At 41.2% G+C, this 27,328-nt stretch overlaps 1 protein-coding gene across 5 annotated transcripts in view; it reads left to right on the top strand.

Moving 5' to 3' along the window:
- LPP (LIM domain containing preferred translocation partner in lipoma) overlaps positions 1–27,328 on the top strand; it is a 646,157-nt gene that overhangs the window by 202,413 nt on the left and 416,416 nt on the right. For all 5 annotated transcript variants that reach the window (XM_032406922.1, XM_032406920.1, XM_032406921.1 and 2 more), the window contains one exon: positions 20,295–20,502. In XM_032406922.1, coding sequence (XP_032262813.1) covers positions 20,310–20,502 — 193 coding nt within the window. In that variant the 5' untranslated portion in view covers positions 20,295–20,309. The remainder of the gene's footprint in view (positions 1–20,294; positions 20,503–27,328) is intronic.

Below are 27,328 nucleotides of genomic sequence, written 5' to 3'. Positions count from 1 at the left end.
GTGTCTCCCGGGAGTCTGACTCTGCCCCAGCAGTGGTGCCTTCAGTGTCTCTGCTGACACTTAAAACCCTGTAGAAACAGAGGGTCCAACTGCCTGATAGAAAAACTTCAGGCCCAGACAGGGTTCATCAGTATTTGGTTTCAGTCAGTATGGTGGTGCTTTATCACTGATGTGCATTCTCTCCTTTCCACTGAGGCCTGCTGGTGTCTAGCTTCTTGCTTCTACTTATTTCTGTTTTTTTAAGTTTTTACTGTGAAATTACTGACTTCTTTCAGATATTCAGTTTTATGAGGATTCTGTTTTTGAATCCAATTCCATTCTACTGTAGCTTAAATGGTACTTTCTTTTTCACCCTTTTTCACTCCAGGAGAGAAAATTCACTACAGTAGAATGGAATTGGATTCAAAAACAGAATCCTCATAAAACTGAATATCTGAAAGAAGTCAGTAATTTCACAGTAAAAACTTAAAAAAACAGAAATAAGTCTTCACCCTTATTAACTGCTGTGGTGCATTTGTTCCTAGACATCATCAGGGATGACACCAGACCCAGAAAATATTTTGTCATGTATTCCTGGAAAATTTAGTATGTTTGTTTGTTCGTGTTGACTGTGGATATCCATTTTAATTGATATTTTTGGTAAATATCATTATCAGTTTTCTCTACTTTCTCCTCACCTTAGCATGGTTTGCCCCAGATAGATACACATTTTACCTAATAAAATGTATTTTCCTTATCAGGCACTGTGTAAGATGCTTTACAACTTGAAAACATGATTAAAATATAGTTTCTGCCTAAGTTTCAAGGACCTTTATGTCTGGTGGAGGAGACAGACATTTTAACAGGAAGGTTGTAATGTCAACTGGGCTAGGACACGTCTAACATTAAAAGCACAAAAGTATGTATTAGAGGCATATGTGAGAGGAAAAGAATAAACATGAGTGAGGACGTTGCCAGTATATTCATCTTTCATTGTAAATTTAACACCCAAATTCTTCCTCTCTGCTGAGGTTCTTTATATATAACATATATTTTATTTGTAATTATAATATACTTATGTGAATATATTTAATTTTTAAATCTGTTTCTATACTATATAAAATGTTACCTAACTTCTGCCTCACCCCAACCCCTGGCCCTTCAATTTTTATTTTATCATGATTTGAATAGTGTCAGGCAGACGGAAAGACTTAGGCATTTTTTTCAGAAGGTGGCCAAAAAAAGCAGTTGGAGGGATGATTGATATGTATCTCAATGCTTAGAAAACCATAGAATTAGGGAGAAAGGTCTGTGGCATATCAGGAAATAGGAAACTATCTTGCCAGTTGCTAGAAGTGGTTGCTCAGATGTGCCTTCAATAGATAATGCTTAAATCATAGTGTGCGCGCACACGCGCGCGCGCGCGCGCACACACACACACACACACACACACACACACACACACACACACACACAGAGTCTCTCTGCCTTATTAACCATTTATTCTTACTCTCTTTTATTTGATGATTTCTTTTACCCTGTTACTTTCTAAATATTACCTCTACTGGGACCTAATTAGAACCCCTCAGAATTCACAGAATGTTTGAATGCGTGTGGGCTCCAAATGTTATCTTTAGACATTACAGGATATTAGGAACTAGTTATGGTTATCCATTGTGTATACAGGTATATAAACACCTCTCTGCCAAATGTGTTGTCAGGCTGCAGTGAGAAAAGTCAAGGAAATTGACTTTTCAATTCTCATTACCAATTACCAATTCAGTTCTCATTAGCTTTTGAATTTTGAAGGAATTTTTTCTCTCCTGGAGTGAAATATTGCAAGTTGAGACCTCTTCGGTTCTAAAGTGAATGTCCACAGCGGAATTTATTGTTAAGTTACTGCTTTCTTTAGCACTGAGATTGCTTTGTGACTTCGTGAGGAAGGTACTACTTCTACAAAAGCAAGCTTTGTAGTGAACAAGCTTTTGTAGAAAAGACGTACCGTTGGCCCTTGAACAACACAGGTTTGAACTGTGTGGGTCCACTTAGAGTGGATTTTTAAAAAAAATAAGTACAGCACAGTACGGTAAATGTGTGTTCTCTTCCTTACGATTTTCTTAATAACATTTCCTTTTCTCCAGCTTCCTTTATTGCAAGAATACAGTGTAGAATACATGTAACATACAAAATATGTGTTACTGGCTATTTCCGTGATTGCTAAGGCTCCCAGTCCACAGTAGGCTATTAGTAGGTAAGTTTTGGGGGGCGTTGAAAGATGTATGTGAATTTTCCACTGCTTGGGGGATCAGTGGCCCTGACCCCTTAATTGGTTAAGAGTTAACTAGACTTCTCCTCTGTGGAATAGCCATGTTTAGAAAAGAAGTTTAATTCAAACTCCAGCCAATCAAAAGCTGTTGCTCTCTTAGAGAGGTAATTGAACATTGGTCTTTTTATAATATATAAAAATATTAAAATGACCCCAGATTTGATTTTGCCCCTAGAAAAATGACACCATGAAGTGCTGTGTAGGAAAGAATACCACCTCTAAAGTCTTCTTTTTTTTTTTTTTTAAGATTTTTTATTTATTTATTCATGAGAGACAGAGAGAGAGAGAGAGGCAGAGGGAGAAGCAGGCTCCCAAGGAGCAGGGAGCCCGATGCGGGACTCGATCCCAGGACTCTGGGATCATGACCTGAGCTGAAGGCAGACGCTTAACCATCTGAGCCACCCAGGCACCCCCACTTCTAAAGTCTTGAGCTCTGGGTTCTAGGGCCGGTTCTGCCTGTGACTTGGTCTGTGCGCCTTCAGAAGGCTGGTGCACTTGCCTGAGCCTCATTTTCCCCCTTTTAATAACAAAAGAGTTGCAAACTGTTGATCTGGAAGACACCTGAAAATCGGTCCCCTCTTTTTTATTTTTTAATTGTATAAATAATGTTGTAACGTTGTGTAAAGCTCAGAACACTTTGTAGAAAAAAAAAAATGTCACCCATAATTCCACCACCTAGATACAGGTATAATCTATCATTTTTGTGTATTCCCTTGCAATCTTTAGCTATTAGCATAAATTACCATAGCGCTATGTATCACTTGGCATCATACATTAAGTATTCTCTGTATCACTGCATATTCTTGAATGATTACAATTTTAAAATCTGTTTAATATTTCATTGAGTGGTTATACCATATCTTACTTAATTATTCCATTATTTTTATGTATTGCTGTGATTACCATTTTTATGCACAAATGTAGCTTAGTCCATCAAAAATTTTAAACATGATGTCGGAGGGTTGAGATATCAGGGTCAGAGGTTAACTTTTTGTGGTCATTCAAATCCACTGATGACTTGTGTTCTAAAAAGGATGTTTCCATAACTGCAGCAGGAATGTGTGAGTGAGTCAGTATCTTGCCAATGTGCCAGCATTAGATACGTCGTTTCTTTGGTATTAGCATTTCTTTGGTTATTGTAAGGTTAAACATGTCTCCTCATGTCTCATTTGCAGTTATATTTTGTATATGGCATTTGAAAATGAATACTTTGCATGTTTGGGAGCCTAGTCACTGCAAAACAAAAAGGACATATTTTAATGAGAATGGTGCATGGCTTGTATGAAGAAGAGGTTCTAGAACTTTCTGAGTCACATGAAGGGCCCCTTGAGTAAATGGAAGGACACACCTTATTCCTAAATGGAAATGTAGAGGTTTTTAAGTAGTTATTTTCCCTCTACATTTCATGTCATCTCAGCACAACATTCAAGTTTATTGTTCTCGAATCTTCTCAAAATTAAATTCTAAAACTGTCTTGATAAAAACCCAGGCAAAATAGCTAAGAGGAATTTGACAAATAGGAGTAATGAGGAGCGGGGACCAGCCTGGCCAGATGCTCCAGCACATTAGAAAGCAGCCCTCACTGACATGGTGGTGTTGGTGCTGGGATAGGAGACTGTTGCAGTCACAGAACCCCCAGACACAGAGCACCTACCTGCACTTGGAACTGAAGATGTAGTAAAGCAACGTCTCAAAACATTCTGAGGTGGGAGGATTATTCTAATGGCCTTGGGGTAATTGGTAAGCAGTAATGAAAACAAGTTATAGCATGAATATGTATCCAAGTAGACCCTGATATGAATTACAGGTCATGTTAAACAACAACCAGAAAAGGTTGAAGAAGAAAGAACGGATTTATTATATCTGGAGTAATGGGAAACAGTACTGTTTTTAGTTTAGAACTGGGATTTGCAGAATTTTTCTGCAGGGTCAGAGGGTAGCTATTTTAGGCTTTGAGGGCCAGATGGTCTCTGTCACAACTACTCAACTCTGCCATTGTGGTACCAGAGCAGCTGTGGACATCAAATATACGTCAAATACCTGCACGACATGCATGCGTTTATTTATTTATTTTAAAGATTTATTTATTCATTTTGAGAGAGAGACAGAGAGCGAGCAGGGGAGCTAGAGGGAGAGGGAGAGAGAATTTCCAGCAGACTTCCTGCTGACTGGGGAGCCAGACACGGGGCTCGATCCCAGGACCCTGAAATCATGCCCTGAGTGGAAATCAAGAGTTGGACGCCTAACTGACTGAGCCATCCAGGCGCCCCCACAATATGCATTTATAAGAAGAAGCATAACATTTTGAGTGCCACTTTCCCCACGCAGCTATTCTCAAAGCAAATTTTCTGAATCTTTTAATTTTTTACCATGCTCTGTGTGAAAAGTACTATCTCATTGTATTTTCCTTCTATTGAAATTGTGTGTGTATATATTTTATTTTTATTTATTTATTTTTGCTATATTTGTTTGCCATTGAGGTCTCCTCTTTGGTGAATTACAGGTAGGGTTCATTTATCTTATTTTAGCTCCTTGTCACTTGATGTCCTAAGGCCCTGGAGATCGATTTGATAACTCCAGCCCATTGCGGACCGGCAGGATGCCATTTTGCTTTGTGAAATGTTAACTCTTCTCGTGACTTTGGGTCTATGGGTCTGGGACTTGATTTTCAGCTCAGACCTTACCTGTGTCCTAAGGTGGCTGCTTGTCAATAGGCTGAAGATGGAGGATTACTTTGTCACTACTTTGCCTCTCGGTTCTGAGCTCAGATTTTGGCTGTATTGACTGACTGCTTAGGCTCTCCACCTCCTTGAAAGTTAGTTGTTGCTCAGATATTACCCGAGCCTGCCTGTGCCCCTGGGATCCTGAAATCCAGCCACGGACAAGGTCTGTCTTTGCATTTCTGTCCATCCAGGTGAGCAAACCTAGAGCTTGGGCCTCGCTCCCTCACCTTGTGCAGTTTCATAGAACTATCAGTATTATGTTTCAGCCCTCAGTTATGAGAGAGATTTCTCTTTTCCAAGAGACACAACTGAGAAAATGATGAAATCACTTGCACAGAGCCACACAACAATTCTTAGAGGACATACACTGCAAGATTATTATAATTGCCAAGGTGGAAATGTCACTTTCTTGGTCCAGCATGTCCATGGCCTTGGTGTGCTGCTGGCACAAAGGCTGTCCCTGTCCCTCCCTGCAATCTTTCCATTGTTGTGTGTGCCACAGGAACTGAGACAATTATGACAGAACTGAGCTGGTTTCTCTTCTCTTTTGGACATGATTGTTTGTCACAATTCTGATCACCATTTCTTCCTCCAGATTATAAGATTGTAAAAATATGGCTATATTTGTATTTCCTTTTGTTGCTTCGGGCTTGAAGAGTACCATTCATAGCTTTTGTTTGAAATTCCTCTATTAATGATCCGTCTTCATATACATCATCTGCTGCTTACAGAATGCTCTCATGTTCAGTATTTCACCTGATCTCCTTAAATAAGCACCTGTGAAGTAATCAGAGCAGGGAGGATTGTCTGCATATTGCAGGTGAGGCAGTGAAGGCCCAGTGTGGTCTGGGAGGCGCTGGCCTGAGGCCACCCTTGGAGCTGGTACCACAGCTGCCCTTCCATGTATGACCATGTTTCTCCTGACATTTTTCTTCCTGTCCACAAAATGCTTCTCTTTTATGAGTTTCAGAGATTTTCATGTCTGGGACATGAAGAAATTAATGACTTCTTTTTCTTTTTTTTTAAGATTTTATTTATTTATTTGACAGAGAGGGACACAGTGAGAGAGGGAACACAAGCAAGGGGAGTGGGAGAGGGAGAAGCAGGCTTCCCGCGGAGCGGGGAGCCCGATGTGGGGCTCGATCCCAGGACCCTGGGATCATGACCTGAGCTGAAGGCAGACGCTTAATGACTAAGCCACCCAGGCGCCCCATTAATGACTTTTCTTGAGGGAGCTAAGCATTAGTGCTTTTGCCTATTATTTCTTTTACTCTGTTACTGGCCTGAGTACTTTCAGAGAAGAAAGGACATGTAAATATTCCCTTTCTCTTCAGACAGTGAGGCAGACGTTTTCAAAGAAGATACAGACCCTGAAGAAGCTGTGCTTGTTCTCTGGTATTCTTAACAACATGGCAACCACAATTTTGGATTTTTCTCCCTGCGGCTTTCCAGCTGTAGGCTGCCACCGTGCATAACATTTGGGGGTCACTGATTCCTGTTCCTATTTTAACTATGTGAGGTTTGTGTATTATGTGACCTTTGTCTTCTGACCTTCAGATTTAGGGAACTGGAAATTTAGGAAGTTTTGTGAGGACTTGAATCCAAGTAAATTCCCTCGTGAGTACAAAAACTTGTAGAGATGTGGAATGTTAGAGCTTAAGGGGACTTTCATCCATGTAGCCCCCTTAATTAGAAAACGTGGCCAGTTAGTGACAGAGCTGAGGAGAGAATGCTGAGATTAGATGAGGCCTCCTGTGGGTTTGCTCCACATCACTGAGTGCTGCCACCACCTTGGCATCCCTCTTCCCACCAGACTCGGGGCTCTGAGGGCTGGCGCTGTGTCGGTTCTGTGTATGGCTGTGCTCTGTGCATGGTTCTGCTCCCTAGCAATGATCAGAGTGCTTGCATATGCACTCGGGATTTGTTTGCACCATGAATGATTTGAGCCTGTTTCTTGTTGATATTGTGTCATTAGTGTTATTGGCAAACTTAATTTTAAGGATAATGTGGGGGGCTTATTTGTGGTTTACTATGGGAAACAAACCACTCTAGGTGTTTTTAGGCAGGAGGGATTTAATACATGGTATTATGTGCTTCTAAATAATTGGAAGGATCGTAGAGAATCATGGGGTTACCACAGAATTGTTGGGTTGAGGAAGGATGCACTGTATTTGGGATTAAGAAGCCACGGTCAGGAAAGTAGTACCTGGACCCTGAGACATGGAGTCCAGCCACCCATCTGTCACAGCTGCTTCCTGACAACTACAAGGCTACAGATGGGATATGGGAATGTGAACGCAGAAAATTCTCATCTCCATGGCCATGCTTCCAGCAGAAAGTAAGCCAAAGCTGCAGGAACATGGCCTTTGTCTTACTTTTATCTTCCAAATCTCAAGCCAGTACATATATTTTGGCAGAACCTCTTTTGTAATCAAGCCCTACCTGTAAGACAGCCTCTGCAATATGGCAAGTTTGAGTGCTAATCCACCATATGCAACACAGTAAGGTTACAGTTTTCACAACATGGGCACGTATTCCATAAGCCTCTGTGCATTGTAGATACTACACTGAGGATGGATTAATAATTATGTTCTTTGAGACCTCTATTTGTCAGTGCAATTAATTATATAACAGAAGGTAATGCAACCACTTTACTTTAGGGAATCCCTAAGGGAAATTCCTATTTATCAGAGAAAATGCCATAAGGAGGGAAGATCCTGAGCTGGGAGAGTATTCTAAACTGTTTTGGTTTTAAACATCTTGGAAAGTACTACAAGGAGACATGCAATATTATGATATAACAGTGCTTACCATGTCTCGGGGGGAGTTCCATCTTTGGCAAGGGTTGTCGACTTTCCATCTTGTATGCTTCCTCCCTTCCCCCGCCCCTATAGAATATACATTTAGAATTTGCAATGGAAATCCACATAAAATAGTTTCTTTAAAATAAATTAAATTGACTTATAGCCTGTGGGACTGCATTGAATTCTTTTGACTTCATCTTCCTTAACTCTTGTGTAGCCCCTATTTAGAAATGTAAAACAATTATAAGTAATCCCCTTCACCTTTACTCTTGTACCCTAGTGAATGAATTTGGACACATTTTATTTCAGTTTCTTGTCCACTGCCTTGTTTTCTTCTGTTCCAAGTGAAGAATCAGGCCAACCTGTTGTCCTTCTACTTGAAATGTAGTAGATGGGATGAAATCACTGGTAATATTGGTGGGTGTAGGGGACAGGAATGGGCAGATGGTAAAGATGTAATTGAAGTAAATCATCTGGTTTTCTTCAAAAAGGCAGTATTCTTTGCTTCAGAAAAAAGGCTGAGTGAGTAGGGTCGTTGATACTAACTTCTGCTAGATTTCTGCTGTATCTTGCATTTCTCTACTCCTGCAGAATCATTCTAGTACATTCTCTCCTTACTGGGAAGTGCTTGTCTTTGGAGCAGGGAAGCCTGAAAGCCTCCTCTACTTAGCACCGCTAATTGCTCTGCCCTCTTAGCAATGGCAGTAATAAACTCAAAGTATGGGAGGTCTTTGGCTATATGGAGCCCTTGGGAGAAGACCCTATCATACTGAGAATTCTCTTGAACTCAGCAACCAAAACCTCATTATCACAGTGTTATAAGTAAATGACTATATTTAAGTTATCATCTAAACTGGGACACCTTTGACAGTGAAAGGGGACATGGTTAATAATTACATCAAAACAACAAGCATACATTGGATGTATGGTCACCCTAATTATAATGAACTGTGGAGGACGGTGTTTGAAATGTGAACTAACATGATTCAAAAACAGAGTTTAACTCTTTATGTTCCCAAACCTTTAAGTTTACCTTCTTTTTTTTATGTAGTAATCACTTTCTGAGCATTGATGATGGAACAGATTCTGTATTGGCCACTAGGAAAATAAAGGAAGATGCCATCTTCGTTCTTTATTTACTTGCAGTTCCTGTTGTAATATTAGAGAGGCAGGTTTTCAGCCTGGCTCACAGTATGGCCCTCATAGGAAGGCTAGGGAAGTAATGCATTTTGGACTTACCCCTCTCAAAGTGAAATGTATCTGCCAAAGGATGAACACTTAAATAAGGTGTGAGGAACAGTTCTATCAATTTGTTCATTTTGTTCTTGGGATTTTCTTAAAAAGTTGGCATGAGGAAACATTTATTTATTTATTTTGCCAAAGAAAGTTTGAAAACTACTGGTTTGAGATTTAAAATTTTATGTTATTATTCTAAAGTCAAAAGGATAGTTGTAAAAAAAAAAAAAAAGTTGGGGGGGGTTGGGCTTCTAAACTTGGAACACAGAAACAAATAAACCAGGGGAAAAAAATCAGTTGAGAATTTAAAAAGTAAAAAAAAATAAAAAAAAAACCTAACAAATTATTTTAAATATCTGGAGGGCTGCCATGTGTCAGGGGGCTTGTGGTTCCAGAGAGCAGAGGTAGGACTGATAGGTGGTTTTTATGGGAACACATTAATTCTTTTGGCAGTTACGATTTTCTGCCATGGAAGGGGCTGCCTTCCATGTAATGAATTCCTGGTCATTAGATATGTTCAAGCAAATTCACAGATGGTGGTTAAGTTTCAATTTCAGCTCCACATTAGAAGAAATGTGTTCATGAACAGTTTCATGTTTCTTGGATATTAAACTTCTGTATTGGTGCACGTTGTTGCCTACTACCTTACAAATGTATATTGTTTGTGTGTGTGTATGTGTGTGTGTGTGTGTGTGTGTGTGTGTGTGAGATTTCCCAGAGTATTAGCCAAACTAGTATTTTCTTCACACGTTGCATTGTTTATTTTGCATGGCGGTCAGTAATTGATAAAAATGCAGAAGGCACAACATCAATACTCTCATCGAGGGAGATTTAAAAGGGAATAACATTCACCAATGTCATTCTGTCAATACTCTCATCGAGGGAGATTTAAAAGGGAATAACATTCACCAATGTCGATCCGAAACAGCCTGGCTCGTTTTTACTCAGCTGCCATTGGTCAATGCCTCCACAGATTTTGTCTCTGTTTCAAAATCTTGAAATAAAAGTGGAACAACTTCCAATGTGACTTAAGAAAAAGGTCACCAGTTGAAAATGGTTTCAATTGTTTTGCTATTAAATGTGAAATTGCAAAACTAGCCTCTCTTACATAATTTGAATTTATAACACATTCTAATGAGAAGCCTGTCTGTTTTTCATACCATTTTTAATACTGAGAAATTTCTCCAGGCTCTTGGACTGGTGCTAAACAAAAATTATTTCAGAGCATATGATGATGCATGAAGTTGAAGTTGAATCTCTTTGTTTTCTAAAACTGTATCTCATGGTGCTTGCAGGTTGAAAATCTGTATCTCTCCACTCACCCCCTTTATTTGTCCAATGTCTGGGAATTTTTATTTAATTTTACAATATCCTTATGTTTTAACCTGAGAGTGGAGTAGATTTGGGGTTTGGCAGAAATTTAAGATGAAAATTAAGTAATAGGGAAACAAAGATTACATTGGAAACTTTATAGTAATATTACCAAAACTCATTAACAGGAGTTCAAATTATGGTGTCTAAACTGTACAAAGGCTGTAAGCTAGTTTATGACCAGCAGTTCTGACATTAGGGTACAAAGAGCATACTTGACAGGTGACAGGTTTTTGAGCAATTTAATGTTCAGAAGGCTGAAGTGTAACAGTTAACTCTGTGTCTTGTAGCTATGATTACTCTTAGTGGGTTATATGGCCTGAATAAACATTGCTTCGCAGAATCATGTGTAATATTGTCAGATGGAAATACGGCCTGAGATTTGTCAATGGTGGACTCATCTTCAGTGAAGACAACATTAAATATTTCAACTTTTCCAAGTTATATCCAAAACAAAATTTTTTCTGTCATTCTATTTGTTTTTATTGTTTGTTTATATTACAGTGAATTTTAAAAAAGATTTTATTTATTTATTTGAGAGAGAGAGTGAGTGAGAGAGAGAGCGAGCATGAGCAGGGGAAGAGTAGAGGGAAAGGGAGAAGCAGATTCCCTGCTGAGCCGGGAGCCTGATGCGGGGATCTATCTCAGGACCCTGAGATCATGACGTGAGCTGAAGGCAGATGCTTAACCAACTGAGCCACCCAGGTGCCCCTTAAAGTGAATTTTTAATAAAAGAAAGTGTAAAAAATTATTAAAAAATTGAAATCAATTAAACATCCCTCAAAGTGCTAATAAAATTCTATGACCTGTCTAATGGGCACAAGAGACTTGTAAACACATAACTACAAACATAGTGTTTACATATCTTATTACAAGTTGGAACAAGCTGTCAGGAGAATGCAGACAAGTGAACAGCAGTTACCTTGTGGACCTACTCACTCAGTGGCGGGTTTGGATTGAGAAGATTTCAGGTACCACTGGAGAGATTGTTAGGCCTCATTAGAGATTGCATCTGTGACTTTTCCATACTCACTGTTTTATCCTAGTGGAGGGGCAAGAAAGACATAAATTAGGATTTTAAAACCTTTATGAACCAGGTACTCAGAATCTCATCTTTGTAAATTCAGATTTCCACTTTTGGTAGATTTCTGAGCTCAAAGTCTCAAGGTGTTGTTTGCCCCTTTCTCTTAGCCTTGGAAAGAAAGACAGTCTGTTAGTATCAGAGACTTAGAAGAAACCTCCTTAGGAACACATTTTTTGTGAGCCTGGTACATTTCACAGACTTGCTGTACCATTATAGAACATAAAATGATGTCATGAGATGGAATTTTGGAGATTATCTTCTTAAAGCTTACCATTGTAGAGCTGGAGAAACTGAGGTCCAGAGAGGGTAAATATTTTCTTGGTCATTTAGCCCAGTAGAACCATTGCTATGGAATGTGGCCTGGAGCGCAAGATTGGGGTCACATGACTGGTGCTGATTTTCCATGGCATGATTTTCCACTGACTCTTGGAAGAGAGATTCTTGACTCCTCTGTCCATTTCCATACCTTTTACCCACTCTTTCTAGTTATCATCCAATAATCAATAGACTTACAGGCTTTCTTGCTGAAACTTTTCTATTGCAAACGCTTTTTGGAAGCAGAACAACTGGGCTTGAATGCATCCTCTGATACGTGTTAGGGGCTGTGTGACCTTGGAAGAGTTGCTCCAGCTTCTCTAAATCCTGGGTTTTGAATTTTCAAATTAGAAGGAACGAATCAGTCCCTACGATTTCTCACAGCTAGACTCTATGACCTCTTGGGCATTGTCCTGGCTGTTGTCACCCCTGTCTGTTTTCCTGTGACTGATGGGAGTTGTGGCAAATAAAGACCAGTTAGTCAGTAATTGGTTTGGTTCTCTTCTCTTTTTGACCTTCCTCCGAATGTCCTGGTCTTCCAATGCTATTGTTTCGCTCTCATGGTTGGTTGTCCCCTTTCTGTGTGACGTTCTCAAGCTGAGATGAAAGCTCAGTGTCGACATGTATCTCTATTCTGCCTCACGTTTTTGTCAGAAGGACATGTTTACCTGTCTGGACTGACGCTTCCCTCCCTGCTGCTTCTTAGTTTACCTGGGATCAACGATGCGGTGCGGTGGTTCTTGTCACCCACAGTGTTGCCAGCAATACGGGTTGTGCCTTTAGCATTAATTGGTATTCATACTAATTCTCTGCAACGCAGCTTGGTATTTTATGTGTGGATTCCTGTCCTGCCTCCTTTCACTTTACACTCCCTGGTCAGTGGGACTCAGGGAGTCGAGACAGTTTTGTAAGAAAGCTCAGCTCACTCAACTTGCAGACTTGTTGGAGGAATCGTGGAACGTGAGAGGCGGAAGGAATGGCAGCAGGTATCTGATCTTACGGATAGGGAGAGACACTGAGGCTCAAGGAGGTCAACGGACTAAAGTTATCACCGAGTCAATTAGTGGCTGGGCTCGAAATTACGCCCGAGTCCTCTGCATTTAAGTCCAGAGCTTTTTCCAGTATTTCCAACTGTGTCTCCGATAGCCTATATAAAGGTTTGGCATTTCCGCAGACTTGTTCTGTAGTCACCCTTTCCAAGTCATGCCAGCTATCCATGCAGAGAGTGGGCCGCTTAGCCAGGGCTGGGCCAAAGTTGCCTGGAGAGAGAAGTTGAGTGAATACATTGACATTTTCAGCCCATGGCAGATCCCGTTTTGCCCTTCCGGCTCTCATCTGACCTGATGCTTCAGAGGAAGAGTGATTACATTTGCTGTTCAGGGAACAATTTGTGTAATTTGCAGCCTGCCTTATTCTTTAACATTGTCTTCCCACGCTTCCATCATATGCCACAGTGTATCTGCTTCGTAATTACACTGCTAGGGACTTACCTACATCACTTGGAGGAGGTTTGCCCAAAGTACTTATTTACTTGTGCATAAGAAATCCTGATTGATACCTTGGTAATCTCAGATCAATCTAAGCTTCTCTTCTGCAATGGTGAGGACTGAAGAGTCAGGGAAGCGGGTGACCAACAAAGAAGAAGAATTAAAAAAGAGGGCTTTGCTTTCTTACTGATGAGCTCAGAGGAGAATTGCAGATGATCTGGAATTTCCATGATTTTGCTCGTTTGGGGCCTGTTCTACAGTCGGGATCTTCCGTGGAATCAGAAGAGTTTGTGAGTAGGGTTGTCCTTAGTCCTCATTTAATCCAGTCACCTTGTTTTCAGAGAGAGAGGGAAGGGTGCCCTGCGAGCTCATGGCAGAGCTCTGCCTGAAAGCTGGGTCTAATTCAGAAGGTCAGGTATCCTCTAGCTGAATACTGAGCTGTAAAAAGGATGATTAGCTGTAGCCCAGAGAGGGAAGCACATTGTCCCATTTTAACAGACCATTAAGAAAGCAGTTTTGAAATTGTAGGAAGGTACTGACTTTTAGGTAAAGGGAAAAGATAGTGAAACACCTCCAAAGTTATAGGAAAACTATTATTTAAATCTTTACTGCTTATTTTATTTTACTATTAGTTATTTATTTGAGAGAGAGAGTGTGTGAGAGAGCAAGCAGGAGCAGGGGGAAGGGCAGAGGGAGAGGGAGAAGCAGAATCCCCGCTAGCAGGGAGCCTGACACAGGGCTCGATCCCAGGACCCTGACATGACCTGAGCAGAAGGCAGATGCTTAACCGACTGAGCCACCCAGGTGTCCCTATTGCTTGTTTAAAGAAAGAAAATGTTGCTAAGGGACATGAATCCTGAACTTGAGTCGGCCATCAGCTACTTCTGATCTTTAAGTCACTTAGCACCTCAGTCTCTCAAATTTTCTACCACTAAAATAGTATGTTAAAACTTGTTTCTTCCCCGGTATCATTCATTTATTAGCAAACATTGACCAAGAGCCAGGCTTTGGGTTAATTGCCAAAGGAGATTTAGGGACTAATGTAACATGATTTAAAGATTAGTATAAATGCTCTAAGTCAATTATTTTCAACCCTTCAATCAGAACATACACATAAAGATCCCCAGATGAGTCTAGTGTACAGACAGTCTTGAAAACTGCTACTTTAAACTTATAGTACTTGGTGTTAGATGATGCCATGGAATGATTGGTTGGTTGTTTTTAAATTTTGATGATCTATGTAAATGTTTAAAGAAGTGTACAATATTGATTTTAAGAAAGAAGAAGAACTTGAGCAAACACTAGTTAGTTCTATTTTTGTGGCTGACAATGACTTGTCATTCACATGGTATCTTTAGAGAGGCTGAGTGGCTTTTTTTTAGTATTAAATCTCACTTTACCTGTCATCCTGTTTTCTCATCTGCAGAGGAAGGGTCTTGGTAATCATCTGGCCTTTTTTGGCTGTTTGTGCTTTCATTAGTTTGGTCAGACTATTGGCTTCATCAGTATGTGATCCTGTGGTTCATGATGGTTATTGTTTGGTGGAACAGAGTAGAGAAGACATTATGGCAAGTAATATCCAGGAGCTAGGAATGGAGATAAGAGCAAAATCTACTGTTTCTAAGTGTGACTTCCTTTGGATTATGATTTTTTTTCCCCCTCCAAACAGGAAGGTAGTTCCATGATGAAGACCATGGATTTGGGGTTGAAGACTTCAGTTTTGCTATTTGTCAGAGTGTGTGTGTGTGTGTGTGTGTGTGTGTGTGTGTATGTGTGTATATAAGCAAGTTATTTAATTCTTATAGTTTTACTTTCTTGACCTGCTGAATGTGGAGAATGATAACTCTACCTCACATAATAGTGAAGACTGTTAGAAAATTGCTTGGCTTATAGTAAGTCCTCAGTAAACACTTGCTGTTTATTGTCAATGGCTTTTTTGTACCCGTTGAACAGCTAGGAAGAGACGACAGAGAGCGATAGAGAGAGGGTAATAAGTAAGGCTTTTTAGGTGCTTCTTCGTTGCTTTGCATGTGGCAAAAGTTCCTGAAAGTCCAGTGTCTAGGGAGCCCAGCTCTCGGCCTCCCTTCTTTTAGACCAGGGCCATTTCTCTTGTTTGCCTCTCTTGTGATGGTGTTTGCGTATTTTCATAGCCTCTGTGGAGATTTTCCCTTTCACTTCTTGCTTTCGCAATGATTGTAAACTTACAGTGAAACTGACCTAGAACCAGAGGAAGTAAGAGCAGGGTGAGTTTTGGTCCAGCACAACTAGCTCTCACCACTGCTTGTCTTTGTGTTTATGTTGGTCGCTCTTGGAGAAGCTGAGAAACCCCAACTGACATGTGCTAGTTCATCTGTTCACTAAACTTGTGAGGTTTCCTCAGACCCATTTATCAAAATAAAGGGCTCTAATTCAGGTTTCAGAGAAGGAAAGCAGTATAGACTATTAGAGCTGATTGGGACTTTACAGACATTCATTTTGCAAATGAGTATCCTCTCTTGTTAAAGGTCACACTGGCAAAGTTGAGACTAGAACTGGGGACATGGAGACTCTATGTCTGTACTATTGTGTTTATCACCTTCCTTGGATCCATCCTGAACTGGTTCATGTTTCGTACATAGAGTTTTTACTCTTGTTAGATGACTGTTCAGAGATTAAAGTTCTAGCTTCTTATTTCTCTGTATAAAGCCTTTAAAAAGCAAGCTCAGTTTATCTTCTGAACGTTTTCCCCAAATATTCTCCTTGAGTTCCTCATTTTAATACAACTGGTCTGCTGCCTGTTCCATGGAAAGACCTTGCTTCTTCCTTGAGCTTACAGTATTTCCAGGCATTATCTTTGTTGTTCCATCTATCTTCAGAACCACCCAGCTTTCAAAGTCCTTGTCAAGGGCCACCCCTCCCTATGCTAGCTCCCATCACACACATGTCAGTTCTTTTGGTATGCTGTGTATTGCTCTTTTTCTCTTTTCACATATATAAATATCTCTTCTGCAGGTAGGCCTTAAGCTTCTTGAGAACAGGATGAGAATCTGATTCATCTCAGTACAGGATGAGAATCTGATTCATCTGGAGCTCTAATGCCAGGCAAATACAGTTATTCATTCATTAAGTTAACAGACATTTTTATTGAGTGTCTATCATGTATTAGGCCCTGGGATTTGAGAGTGATAATTACTTCTGCTCTTAAGGATCCAAGAGTTTAGTTTGGGATACAGGCAAGCAGAGAGACAGGGACTTGTGATGAGTACAGTACTCCAGGTGCTGTGGAAATGTAGTGAGAGGGTATATAACTTGAACCAGATGATAGAAAACATGAATTATGTCTTTAAGGACTAGTGGGAAGTGATGCTCAGGATCTAAATGATGCGTAGTAGATGAGACATCATTTTTAATTGAGAGGTAGCTAGATCGAAACGGAGAGAGATCAAACCTAGAAGAAATGGATGAATTTCCAGCAGAATATGAAAATGACCTCAAAAGAAGCATAAAACGGCTGTAACTATCATAGAAGTTACTGGAAATATGATTAAGATCTATTATTAAAGAAAGTGTCACATCCAAATGACTTTACAGTAAGTTCTGATAAACTTTTAAAGATCAGATAATTCCAACCTCATCATTATTAAACAAATCCAAACAGTAGAAAAGGATGTAGAACCCTCATATGAAACCTAATGATGATAAGTAACACAAGGAAAGAAACACTATAGAATGATCTTACTCATGATTCTATGTACAAAAATTCCCTATAAAATAGCATATTTAATTTATCAATATATCAAACACTACAACTGTGACTGAGTAGGAATTTTTCTAGGAATGCAGAGATGGTTCAGTATCTGGAACTCTATCAACAGGATTCATTACATTGCTAAATTAAGGGAGAGAAAAAGAGATGACCATATTAGTGGAGGCTAAGAAGGGAGATACAGAGATCCTAAAGAGGGATGAGTAACCAAAGAGATCAACTTTCATCCATTTACTCGTTTATCCATAACATAGCTTTCTGGAAGCTTCCTAGCCAGGCATTGTGCTCATTTAGTGAGACTTCCCAGAAGCTGCCAGCTTACTGGGTCAGTCGTGTGGATTGTTGTAAGTATGATACAAGTACTAGAAGAACCTGGAATTAAGCTACTCTTTTTTTTGCGGGGGGGCGGTTGTGAGTTAGGGAAATATTCACAGCATCGGAGACATTCAGGCTGGGTCAAGATAAAAAAACAAAAACAAAACACTCGGGCTTGGTAGAAAGTGAAGGGACCAAAATGACAGTGTAGATGGTGGGTACAGCATGAGCAGGAGTGCGGGGTCAGAACCATTCATTACAAATCCTGTGAATGGTGTCACTGGCTCACTGTGGACATACAGGAGAATGGGAGGAGGGGCTGCCTTTGAAGTCATCTGCAAACAGGTAAGATGGCCAGAGCCTGGCACTCTCAGGAGGTGGACCTGCAGGTGTCTCCATGGGGAGGGCAGTATCAGGGTAATAATATGAGGTATTGGGGATAACTGTAAAGATGATGGAGTCAATTAGTTGCATATTGATGCGTAAGTTTTCATTTTTTATACTTTCCCAGAAGTTGCCTGTTCTTTTATATCTATGGCATATCTGAAAAAGCCAGGATTCTACAGTCAATTGGCAATGTGGGATTGATCTGGAAATGTGCCTCTTTGCTTTAGAAATCACTGCATCCTATATTAACCCATTTTTTTAAGTTTCTATTTTGGAATAACTTTAGGTTTATAGAAAAGTTGCAAGGGTGATAATATTAACCTGTTTAAAATGTACACATAAAATTTATATTACACATGTGCAGACTGCATTAAAGTTTTCAAGTCTTTATTCTGTCCTATGTGGTCCTGGACCTCTGCTCACTTTAGTCATGTTGAAAGCAGAACAGACACTTTCAACCCCTTTCAGTAGAAGACTGAAGGGCAATTAAAAAAATATATATATACAAGACCAAGTTTAGTGTTTCTCAGTCCTAAGAGATGGGCTTTTTTTTTTTTCCCCTTAAATCTTGTCAAATGATTGTGAATGCACAGTTAGGGTGAAGAGCCATGAGTAAACCAGATTCATGGTTGTTTTTCTCTATTGGTTTTGTGCTGGGCCTCCATGGTGGGGTTTTAGGAATATGTAAAATCTGGTCCTTGGCCTTTCAAGGAACTCACAGTGCCTGTGCAGACAGGACAAGGGAGGGAGAGGAAGAGCAGGGCCCTGCAACCGAGCGAGGCCAGCGAAAGAAAGCCTGTCACTGTGGCTGTAGTAACCGAAGCCTCCCGAGATTCCTAGTTGGGAGCCTTCCTCTTTGATCCGCGTCATCCTCTTTTACTGCGAAAACTGCACCTCCGACAATTTTCTTTCTCTTACTTTGCATAGCACTTTAGAGCGTATAAGACCCTTCAATGGCATTATCTCATCGGTTGTCCTAAAACTTGCGAGTTAGGGGGGACAGGGCTTTATCTTAATTTTGAGGGAGTTGAGGTCCCCAAGGTCCTGATGCGGGGAGGGGGCTGTTCAAGGTCATGGCACTCCCTATGAGGCCGCCTTCGCCCCCACGCTACCCCGTCCCTTTCTGTTACCCCGTCTCTCCGTGGCCCTGCTGCATGCTGAGGCCTTTATTTTTCCTTGCATTTCCAGTGTTCTTTGTCTTTATAGACATCTGGAGGTAATCATGTAGCCCTCTCAATTAATTCAGTTCAATTAATGAATTACGGGGTGGATTTGGGGCTGGGAGCCGGCGTGGGGTGCCTTCCGGGCCTCCCTGTGCTGGAGAGCTGTTGCAATCAGGCTTGGAGAGCCCTCCTCCTCAGCCAGCAGTCTGGGAGGCTCAGCCCCAGCCTGCAGGCTGCCTGGAGGGGTGACTGGCTCACCCTGACAGGCGAGACATCATTTTTCTTTCCTCACCCAGTGTACTGTAATCCGATCAGAACAGCACTTTGGCTGGGCGGCTTTGCCGGCTCCCAGTTACATTTTTCACAGATGGTCCCTGTGAGACTCACTCAGCTCGGCTCCTCATGCTTGTCAAGCGGGGCCGACCTTCGGGTTTGAATATTGCTAGCCCTTCGCTACTAAGTGCTAGTAGGGTCCCAGGCTTTGTGGCACACAGTGTTCCCCTCCTCCCAGTTTACAAGTGCCCCTTGGTGGGGAGCATAACTGCTCCTACAGGAAAGGTCATTTTAAAGTTTCCTGACGTGCGTTGGTTATGCCCTTGTTTCGAGAGAACACTTTTTGTGCTTCCTTGATGTTGACCCAATAAATTCAGGTTTCCCTCTCTGGGCTTTGGTTCCATCCCACGTTTTAGTTGCCTACTAGCTACTTTTCCCTCGACCCCTGCAGTCACACCAAACACGAGTGCTCTGCACTTTTTTGCCCATGCTGACATGGTTCAGGCCAACCTCTGCTCAGCACTCAGGGCCCAGTCTGAGGGACACCTCATTAATGAGGGCTTCGTTCTGCTTCCAGCCAGAAGTAATCTTACCTTTTTCTGCACCCCAGAAATACTTTTATTTATTTTTATCTCACTTAGGCAATATCACCTCATTTAGGTAACTTAATCATGGTTTAATTTATGTGGTATTCATTTTAATAGGTTATTAATAAAACTGAAGCTTTTTTTCCAACCTGGCTGCTATCAGATTCTCCTACCATAGAAACTTCCTCAGGTTAGGGACCATTTCTCATCCTATCTATTTCCTGAAGAGTGCTAGACACTAAACAGGTAACTGTCAGAAGAGGTGTTCAAGATTGGTTGAGGGGAGTGTGCCATTTTCTCCTCCTCCAGTGAAGGTGAGTTTTTCCTCCTCCTCCTCCTCCTCCTCCCCTCATTCGCCTTTTCTCTTTCTTTTTCCTTCTTCTCAGAGAGCTCTGTCAAGATTTCATCAAGTATGGATTAAGGGGAAATAACGTTGAAGTGAGGTAGGTTGCCTCCATTTTCATGCTTCTGTAAACCAGCTGTGTTCATTTCTCTTTAGTTCCAGATTCCAACAATGTCCCACCCATCTTGGCTGCCACCCAAAAGCACTGGTGAGCCCCTTGGCCATGTGCCTGCGCGGATGGAGACCACCCATTCCTTTGGGACCCCCAGCATTTCAGTGTCCACACAACAACCACCCAAGAAGTTTGCACCAGTAGTTGCTCCAAAGCCCAAGTACAACCCATACAAGCAACCTGGAGGTGAAGGTAAGTGGGGGGATTTTAGAGTTGGGTACCCAGAGTGGGAGAGTTCAATATAATAAAGGTGATCTATCTACACAATGTTGTGTCAGAAAAAGGTAGCTTAAGAATTCAGTGTGCTTATCATAGTTAATAGACTGCCAAAGGTTAAAAACACATCTAGAAACTATCAAAGCCAACCTTTTTTTTAGGGATAAAGAGAGTGAGACCTCTTAGGGGTTATATGGCTGTGGTTATATAGTGAGTTAGGGCTAGAGCCAAAACTAGAACCTTGGTCTCCTTCTACTGTGTTATCTTCCACCCCATCCCATTGTCTTGTAGAGATGTGCCTGCCACCCAGTTGCCCTTCTCTCTTGCCATTGGACACGTGTCCCCACATGCTGCCAAGAAGTGGTCTGATGGGAAACCCATATGAAGGGAACCTCGTGAGGCACCTGGAATTGTTAAAACTGGAATTGTTAAGACTCCCCTAGGCTGCTGTAGGAGAAAGTTGTCTGGAGAGCTCTGTGAGATCTGCATTTGCTGAAGGTCACAGGCAAATGAGAGCGAAGCCTAGTTCTAGGGGTTGTAATAGCAGTACATTCAGTTTTCATCAAGCAGGAGTTGGATGAGCCACGTGAGCTCAGCATCTCGGGTGTGTATGTACCTGCACATTCCCACACTTAACCTCACAGGCAGCATGGAGAATGCCATACTATTGGGTTGAAAAGCTTCCATATTTTTACCAATCAATGTCAGCAGCTCAGCCAAATCCATGAAACAATGACTTATAACTGACAACAGAGGAATGGTAAACTTCTGGGAGCTGAGAGCGAAGAGACAGTGAAAGGAGATTCAGTGCCCCCTTTCTCTGTTCTCTCCCTCCCCCACCTGCACTTCAAAAAAAATGACCTTACATTACCCTTGCCAGGATGTTTCTTCCTGCTTCTTGGGTGACATGAGTGTGTTTCTTCCAGCAAGTTTTTGTGAGACTGTTCCACACTCTGTGGTATATTTCGGTCTTTCTCTTTTCCTCCTAGTCCTCTCCCTGCCCCCAGCAAACACTTCACTCATCTATTGGTATTGTCATTAGAATTGAGTAACTTCTTCCAGATATCCAGCTTGTGTGAGGGGGCTGGATGCTTAGGCAGGTGGTAGGGAAATCAGGCATCAGCGTGTACGCCTGAGCTGGGGCCATGGATCTTTGGGTATCCTTTTTCCAGAGAGGGCAAGAGCTACTCTGGAAAAACAGGAAGTGACACTCTTGGTGCTCTACTAATCTCCGTGGCAGTGTCTGAGTTTTACAGGCCTTGAAGGAGACTACATCTCCACAGTCAATCCAAGACTTAGAGGAACTGGTTTACTTTGTTCTTTAGTGGTGGTGCTTTAGTGGTTGCAGGCCTGGGGCTAGGATTTGGAAGAGAATCCCTCCTCTCCGGGACAGGAAGGGCCATATGATGGCTTCCTTATTTGTTTTCTCAGCATGTTCCCTTATTTGCTTACTGGGGGATATGTTATTTTGTCCCCTAATTTTTGGGGAGAGCTGAAATGGACTTTCCTCTAATTTGAAAGGAATAAGATAGGTTCCCTCTTGGAGTAGGAAGCAAGTGTGTGAGGAAGCCTTCATCGGTGTGACAACCCCTACCGCTGGAGGGAGTGGGGGCAGGGCCTATATTAAGGAGGCGATACATGGCATATGTGAGGGAGGAGGAGCAGGCCGCAATCCCCCTTCAGACCCCTACATTCTGAGTGTGATGAGTTGCAGTGGCTTGGCCCCTTGGGTGGCTCTCTTGCTCTCGAGACACCCTGCTCTCTTCACTGCACTCCGTGAGGCTCGCTTACTGCCTGTGTAGTTCTCTGGGGACACTGGTGTCCTCTTCAAAACTCTGCAGCTCACAACCATTTGCTCTTTCTGAGCATTCCACCCTCATCCCTTTGGTCACCTGTCAAAATCCTACTGGTGTCGCCCTCTCCAAAATGGCTAGCCACGGCCTGGATCAGAAGTTCTCATTCCCTTCCCTGGGTTTCCACATGCGTCGTGTTCTGTGACCCTCACATACATTTCTGTTTTTTGTCACTCCTCCTGCTCTTGTTGTATCGCTGTTCAACATGTGGTCTATGCCAAGCACTCTGCTTCTTCATAACCATTTTATGGACTTCTCATACAACCCTATGAGGTAAGTGGCTATTTTCACATGGAAAATGGGAAATGGGAGTTTAGAGATGAGAGGTGACCTTCTCTATGGTTTTGTGGCTCTCCTACGTTTCTGAAGCAAGTCTGTTGTCCTCGCCCAGGTGCTATCCTGCTTGCTCTTCTCTTCCTGGCATTTCTGGCACCCAGGCCCCATGTGATGGTGATACTTCCTTGTAAGAACGTAAGCTTTGTTTCCCCATTTAAGCAACAAGACATGGTTTCTCACTCGTCCTTATGTTCCTCTTGGCTCCTAGTATGCTACTGTGTTTTTAGTAGGAATGATTGTGTATGGTCAAATGTATGTCTGTATGTTCTTCTGTATGTATATATTTGGATGGATGGCGGATGGCTGGATGGGTGAGTGCTCTGCTCAGTAATTCTTCTCTCGCAATAAACAGTTTGGAATATGGCATCCTCATTTGAAGCAACTCAGTCTCATTTAATTTCTGAAGTCTTGATTCTTTCTTGCGATTCTGCCAATCTCTCTCTCTTTTTTTAATATAACCTTTTTTGAATACGTGAAAGAAGAAATTTCCCTTGCATATATACATTTTAAAGATAAATATGGGGAAAGGTTCATGGATATTCAGACTTTGTTTTTAAATGAAGCTCCATCTCTTCATCTGCTCTGTATTATGACATGATATTTGTTGGAAGTGTGAGATTTGCTTTACTTTCTATTTAATTTAAATGTTAGTGCATTCTCTGTTACTCTAAATATTTTTATGATTTATATTATTTTTTTGTTTACATTTTTATACATTTTTAAAGTTCATATCCATTTTCCTTTTCCTTTTCTTCTTCTTTCTTTCTTTCTTTCTTTCTTCCTTTCTTTCTTTTTTTTTTTTTTTTTTTGAGGGGGTCCATTTAGAATGCTCTGCACCATTAGTGAAATCCCCAGATAGTAGGTAACACAGTTTTTATGTGCAGGGTGAATTGAAGATGCCGGGATCTTGTGGCCCAGCTCACCTGTTCTTTGCCTTTAGTACATATTCTCCCTCAGTTTCTCGCCCTAGAGTCTTTTCCTTCATAGCTTAGTTCAGAGCCTGATGTCTAAAAAGCTTAACTGCAAAGGCAGCAAGTTAGAATTAATAGAAAGCATATAGTCTGTCTTTTTCTGGTGCAAAAGTGAGAAGTGCAGGGCAGAGGGTAGAAGTTGTTTGCTCAGATATGCATGGCCTGCTCAGGGCTGAGCTCAGGTCCCCTCTGTCTGAGTCCAGAGTTATATAGGACCTCGGACCATATTCTAGTGAGGACTCTTCCTCACTATGCCATAAGCTCTTCATCCACCTCATAGAATTCTTATCCAGTGTGCCTTCCAACAGACTTCCTTGTAAATGAGCCTGTCTCCTTCAGTGGACTTGGAGCTTTTGGAGGCAGGACTGCCTGACTCATGCCTTTACTCCCAGTGACACCCAGCAGGATACCTGCCACATAGTAGGTGCTCTGTAATGTTTGGGGTAATGCTTAGGCCGTAGCAATATAAACCCGCTTATTCAGATCCCGGCTTCATAGCTACCTGTTAGGTGTTAGGTTTGTGTTGCAATTACTTTTACCCTCCTATCCCCATTCCTTGAGGTTTTTAGGCCAGGAGTTATGGAACCACTGCCGCCTGGAAGTTTTCAATTCCATTTCTTACCTTGGAGTTATGTCTGCAATGTCTGGGCTTTGCTTTCTCATTTTTAAATTCTGACTGAGAGTGGCTAAGTACCCACATGTTCTGCACATCAACTTATATTTATGGGATCCCATATGTCATGAGTTTTTTTTTTTTTTTAATTATTTATTTAATTAAGTAATCTCTACACCCAATGTGGGGCTTGAACTCACAACCCTGAGATCAAGAGTCACAGGCTCTGCGGACTGAGTCAGCTGGGAGCCCAATTGTCATAAATTCCTTTTAAAAGGTATTCTGCTAATAACCTTTCTCTAAAGAGCTTTGTTGTTTTTCCCAGTTAGTTGCTCTTTAGGCCTTCAGATCCCCGTATTTTGCTACCATTGTTCTCAGACTTTCCAGGGATCTTCTTTAGCAACTGGCATCTCCTTAGTCCTCTTTGAGTGACCCTGCATTTCTAAATGCCTTCTCGTGTTTAGTATAATAAGCTTATGAGCCCATATATATTTTTTATTGTTTTGCCTTCTAACAAAGTTTATACTGTTAAATGCCTGTATCTTTTTTTTTTTTTTTTTTTTTTTTGATGGTGTGGTTGCTATGTATGTATGATTTTGTCTCATCATCTTCTATTTTTGGCTGATGAGGACAACAAGATAATGCATTTTTTTTTTCCTGGTCTTTAAAGTACTAGCCAGTAATGTTCTGTATCCTATAATGTGGGTCTTCCATCTTCTCCAGATTTGCAAAACCAAAACCAAACCAAAAACACAAAGCCTTAGACTTGGATGGCAGAACAGGGTATAGATCTTTCTTTTTTGTTCTTGGTAGATACCAAAGTAAGTGAGCTTTCCTACTTTACTAATACATTATTTTCTTGAGATGGTTCTGAAATGTTCCTGTCATTACAACTCTGGGAATTGGAAATAGACATACACATACACAGACACACAGACACACACACACACACACACACACGCAAGCTTTTTTTCTCTTTTAATACTCTTGTTGAATGAAATGTGGTAATTATAATAGATTATCATACAGAATCATTTGTAATGTTTCCACGTTTGTAAATTTGGGGTTGCCTTGTGGCCTGAAATTTACTTTCTCCAATTTCTGAAGTTCCTTTAGAAAACATTTTTTATGTAAGATTTTTGAAAAATTGATTGTCTAGGGTATGAATTCAAGGGAACTCTTTCAGTAGAATCCCTTTGTATTTGTACAGCCCTTTATGGTTTATCCTACACTTCCATATTCGCCGTCATTTCATTCTCCAAAGGCGATTCTTGCCGTAGCTCTATGGGTTAGGTAGAACGGATATTATTGCCATTTTGCTGAGTGGTAAACTACCAGAAGTGAAATAACTTATTCAGTAACCATGTAGCTAGTAAAATAATAAAGCCAACCTCTACTTTTCATGTCTAGGCTTCTTACTGGTGTTAAAGGGTTCTATTTATTAGAGATTGGGATAGACAGCTTCCTCTAACTCCATTACTTTATTATTACATGATTCTTCTGGGATTAATTTCAAAATGGTTGCTCTTCTCACAAACTATTTCTGCATATAATACCTTATATACTTCTAGATAATATACATAAGACCTCAACTTTCAAGCTTTGCCTACATTGGTTCACCTAGACTTGAAAAATCCAATCAGAATGGGTGAAATGATTCTATTCAGTGAGGGTCCTAAACCTGGAAATTTGTGACTGGATCTCTTCATGCTTTCTGCTCCCCCGAGATTATTCATCCATTTCATGGAGGGAGAATAATCTGGAGTAGACATAGTAGCTAGAACAAAATGCCATCACAAACAGTGGAATCCCCCATGGTGGAGATGGCAGCCAGTCTTCCTTCATTTCTGCTTTTGTGACAGAGCCATTCTTCATGCATTAATCATAAGGTCTTTGAGCAGCATAACTAGAAAAGAGTTTGAAGGTCATGTGTTACAGTTCTTACATTTGTCAGATGTGAAAACTCAGTCTAAGAGGGAAGGGGATGGCTTCCCAAGTTTATCCAAGGGTTTGGGGCTGAACTGGGGTCCAAGCCTGGGCTTCCCAAACGTGTGCATTCCACTGCATCTCCATTATCTCAGATTGAAAGAGGCAAGACAGGCTTGTCTCCTAGGAATCAATGAGTCCTGGATTATTGATACTTGGTAGAGAAGTAGCCATTAGTGATATGACACTGGTTTGGCTGGACATACTTATTTTCTCAACAGAAGCTAACATGCGAGGGAAACAGATGGCCACCAATGGCAATATAGTTAAATAATGTAGCATGGATTTTCTCTTACCATTTTTGTGTTTAACCTACAGGCCAATTTGGTGCTTCTTCTCTTCTTATGGTTAGTGAACTTTTTTCTTCTTCTTCTTTTTTTTTTTTTTTTTTGGTGAAACTTGGAAGAGTAGGTGGCAGAAAATGTGGGAGGACTGATTGTGAACTCTGAACAGTCATTATCTAAATATTTAGACTCACAGTGTGCTAGGTTGTCTCTGGAGTCCTGTAGTTTCTGTCCCCTGCCGTGAAAGGTGAATCTAGCCTGTGACTTTGCAGGTGCAAATGGGGGACATCTTCTTTCCGTAATCCTGACAGTCCCATTAAGTTGCCAGCAACTGCATGAGAGCAATTGCAGCTTCTTAGACGTTTGTTATAATTATGCATGGTCTGTCATGAGGACAGTCACAAAGTCACCGAAACATCAGGAGCTCTAATGCCACTCGGGTTTGACTGGCATGCCTTTTCTGGTCCGCGGTAAGTGCATTGAATCTCATCTATTGCTGTGGAGTGCTGTACAGGAGTTTTAATTTTCAGAGCCTCGGGGGGAAGAAAAGGACAAGCTGTTCATTCATTAAAGGGTCAGATAATAATTGTATTAATTTGATCTTCACATCACATCTTCCTGAAAAGAATTTGTAGTTCTTTGGGTGACGTTAGATTTTACCAAATATTCACAGGCCTTATTGACACTCTGGAGAGCCAAGGTTCATGCTGATTCGGGGGTCGGAGTATTTACCTTCAAGCCTCAGGTTTGCCACCTGAC

The sequence above is a fragment of the Phoca vitulina genome, unplaced genomic scaffold, assembly GCF_004348235.1.
Source record: "Phoca vitulina isolate PV1807 unplaced genomic scaffold, GSC_HSeal_1.0 scaffold8, whole genome shotgun sequence".
NCBI lineage: Eukaryota > Metazoa > Chordata > Mammalia > Carnivora > Phocidae > Phoca > Phoca vitulina.
This window is presented reverse-complemented; position numbering and strand designations above follow the sequence as displayed.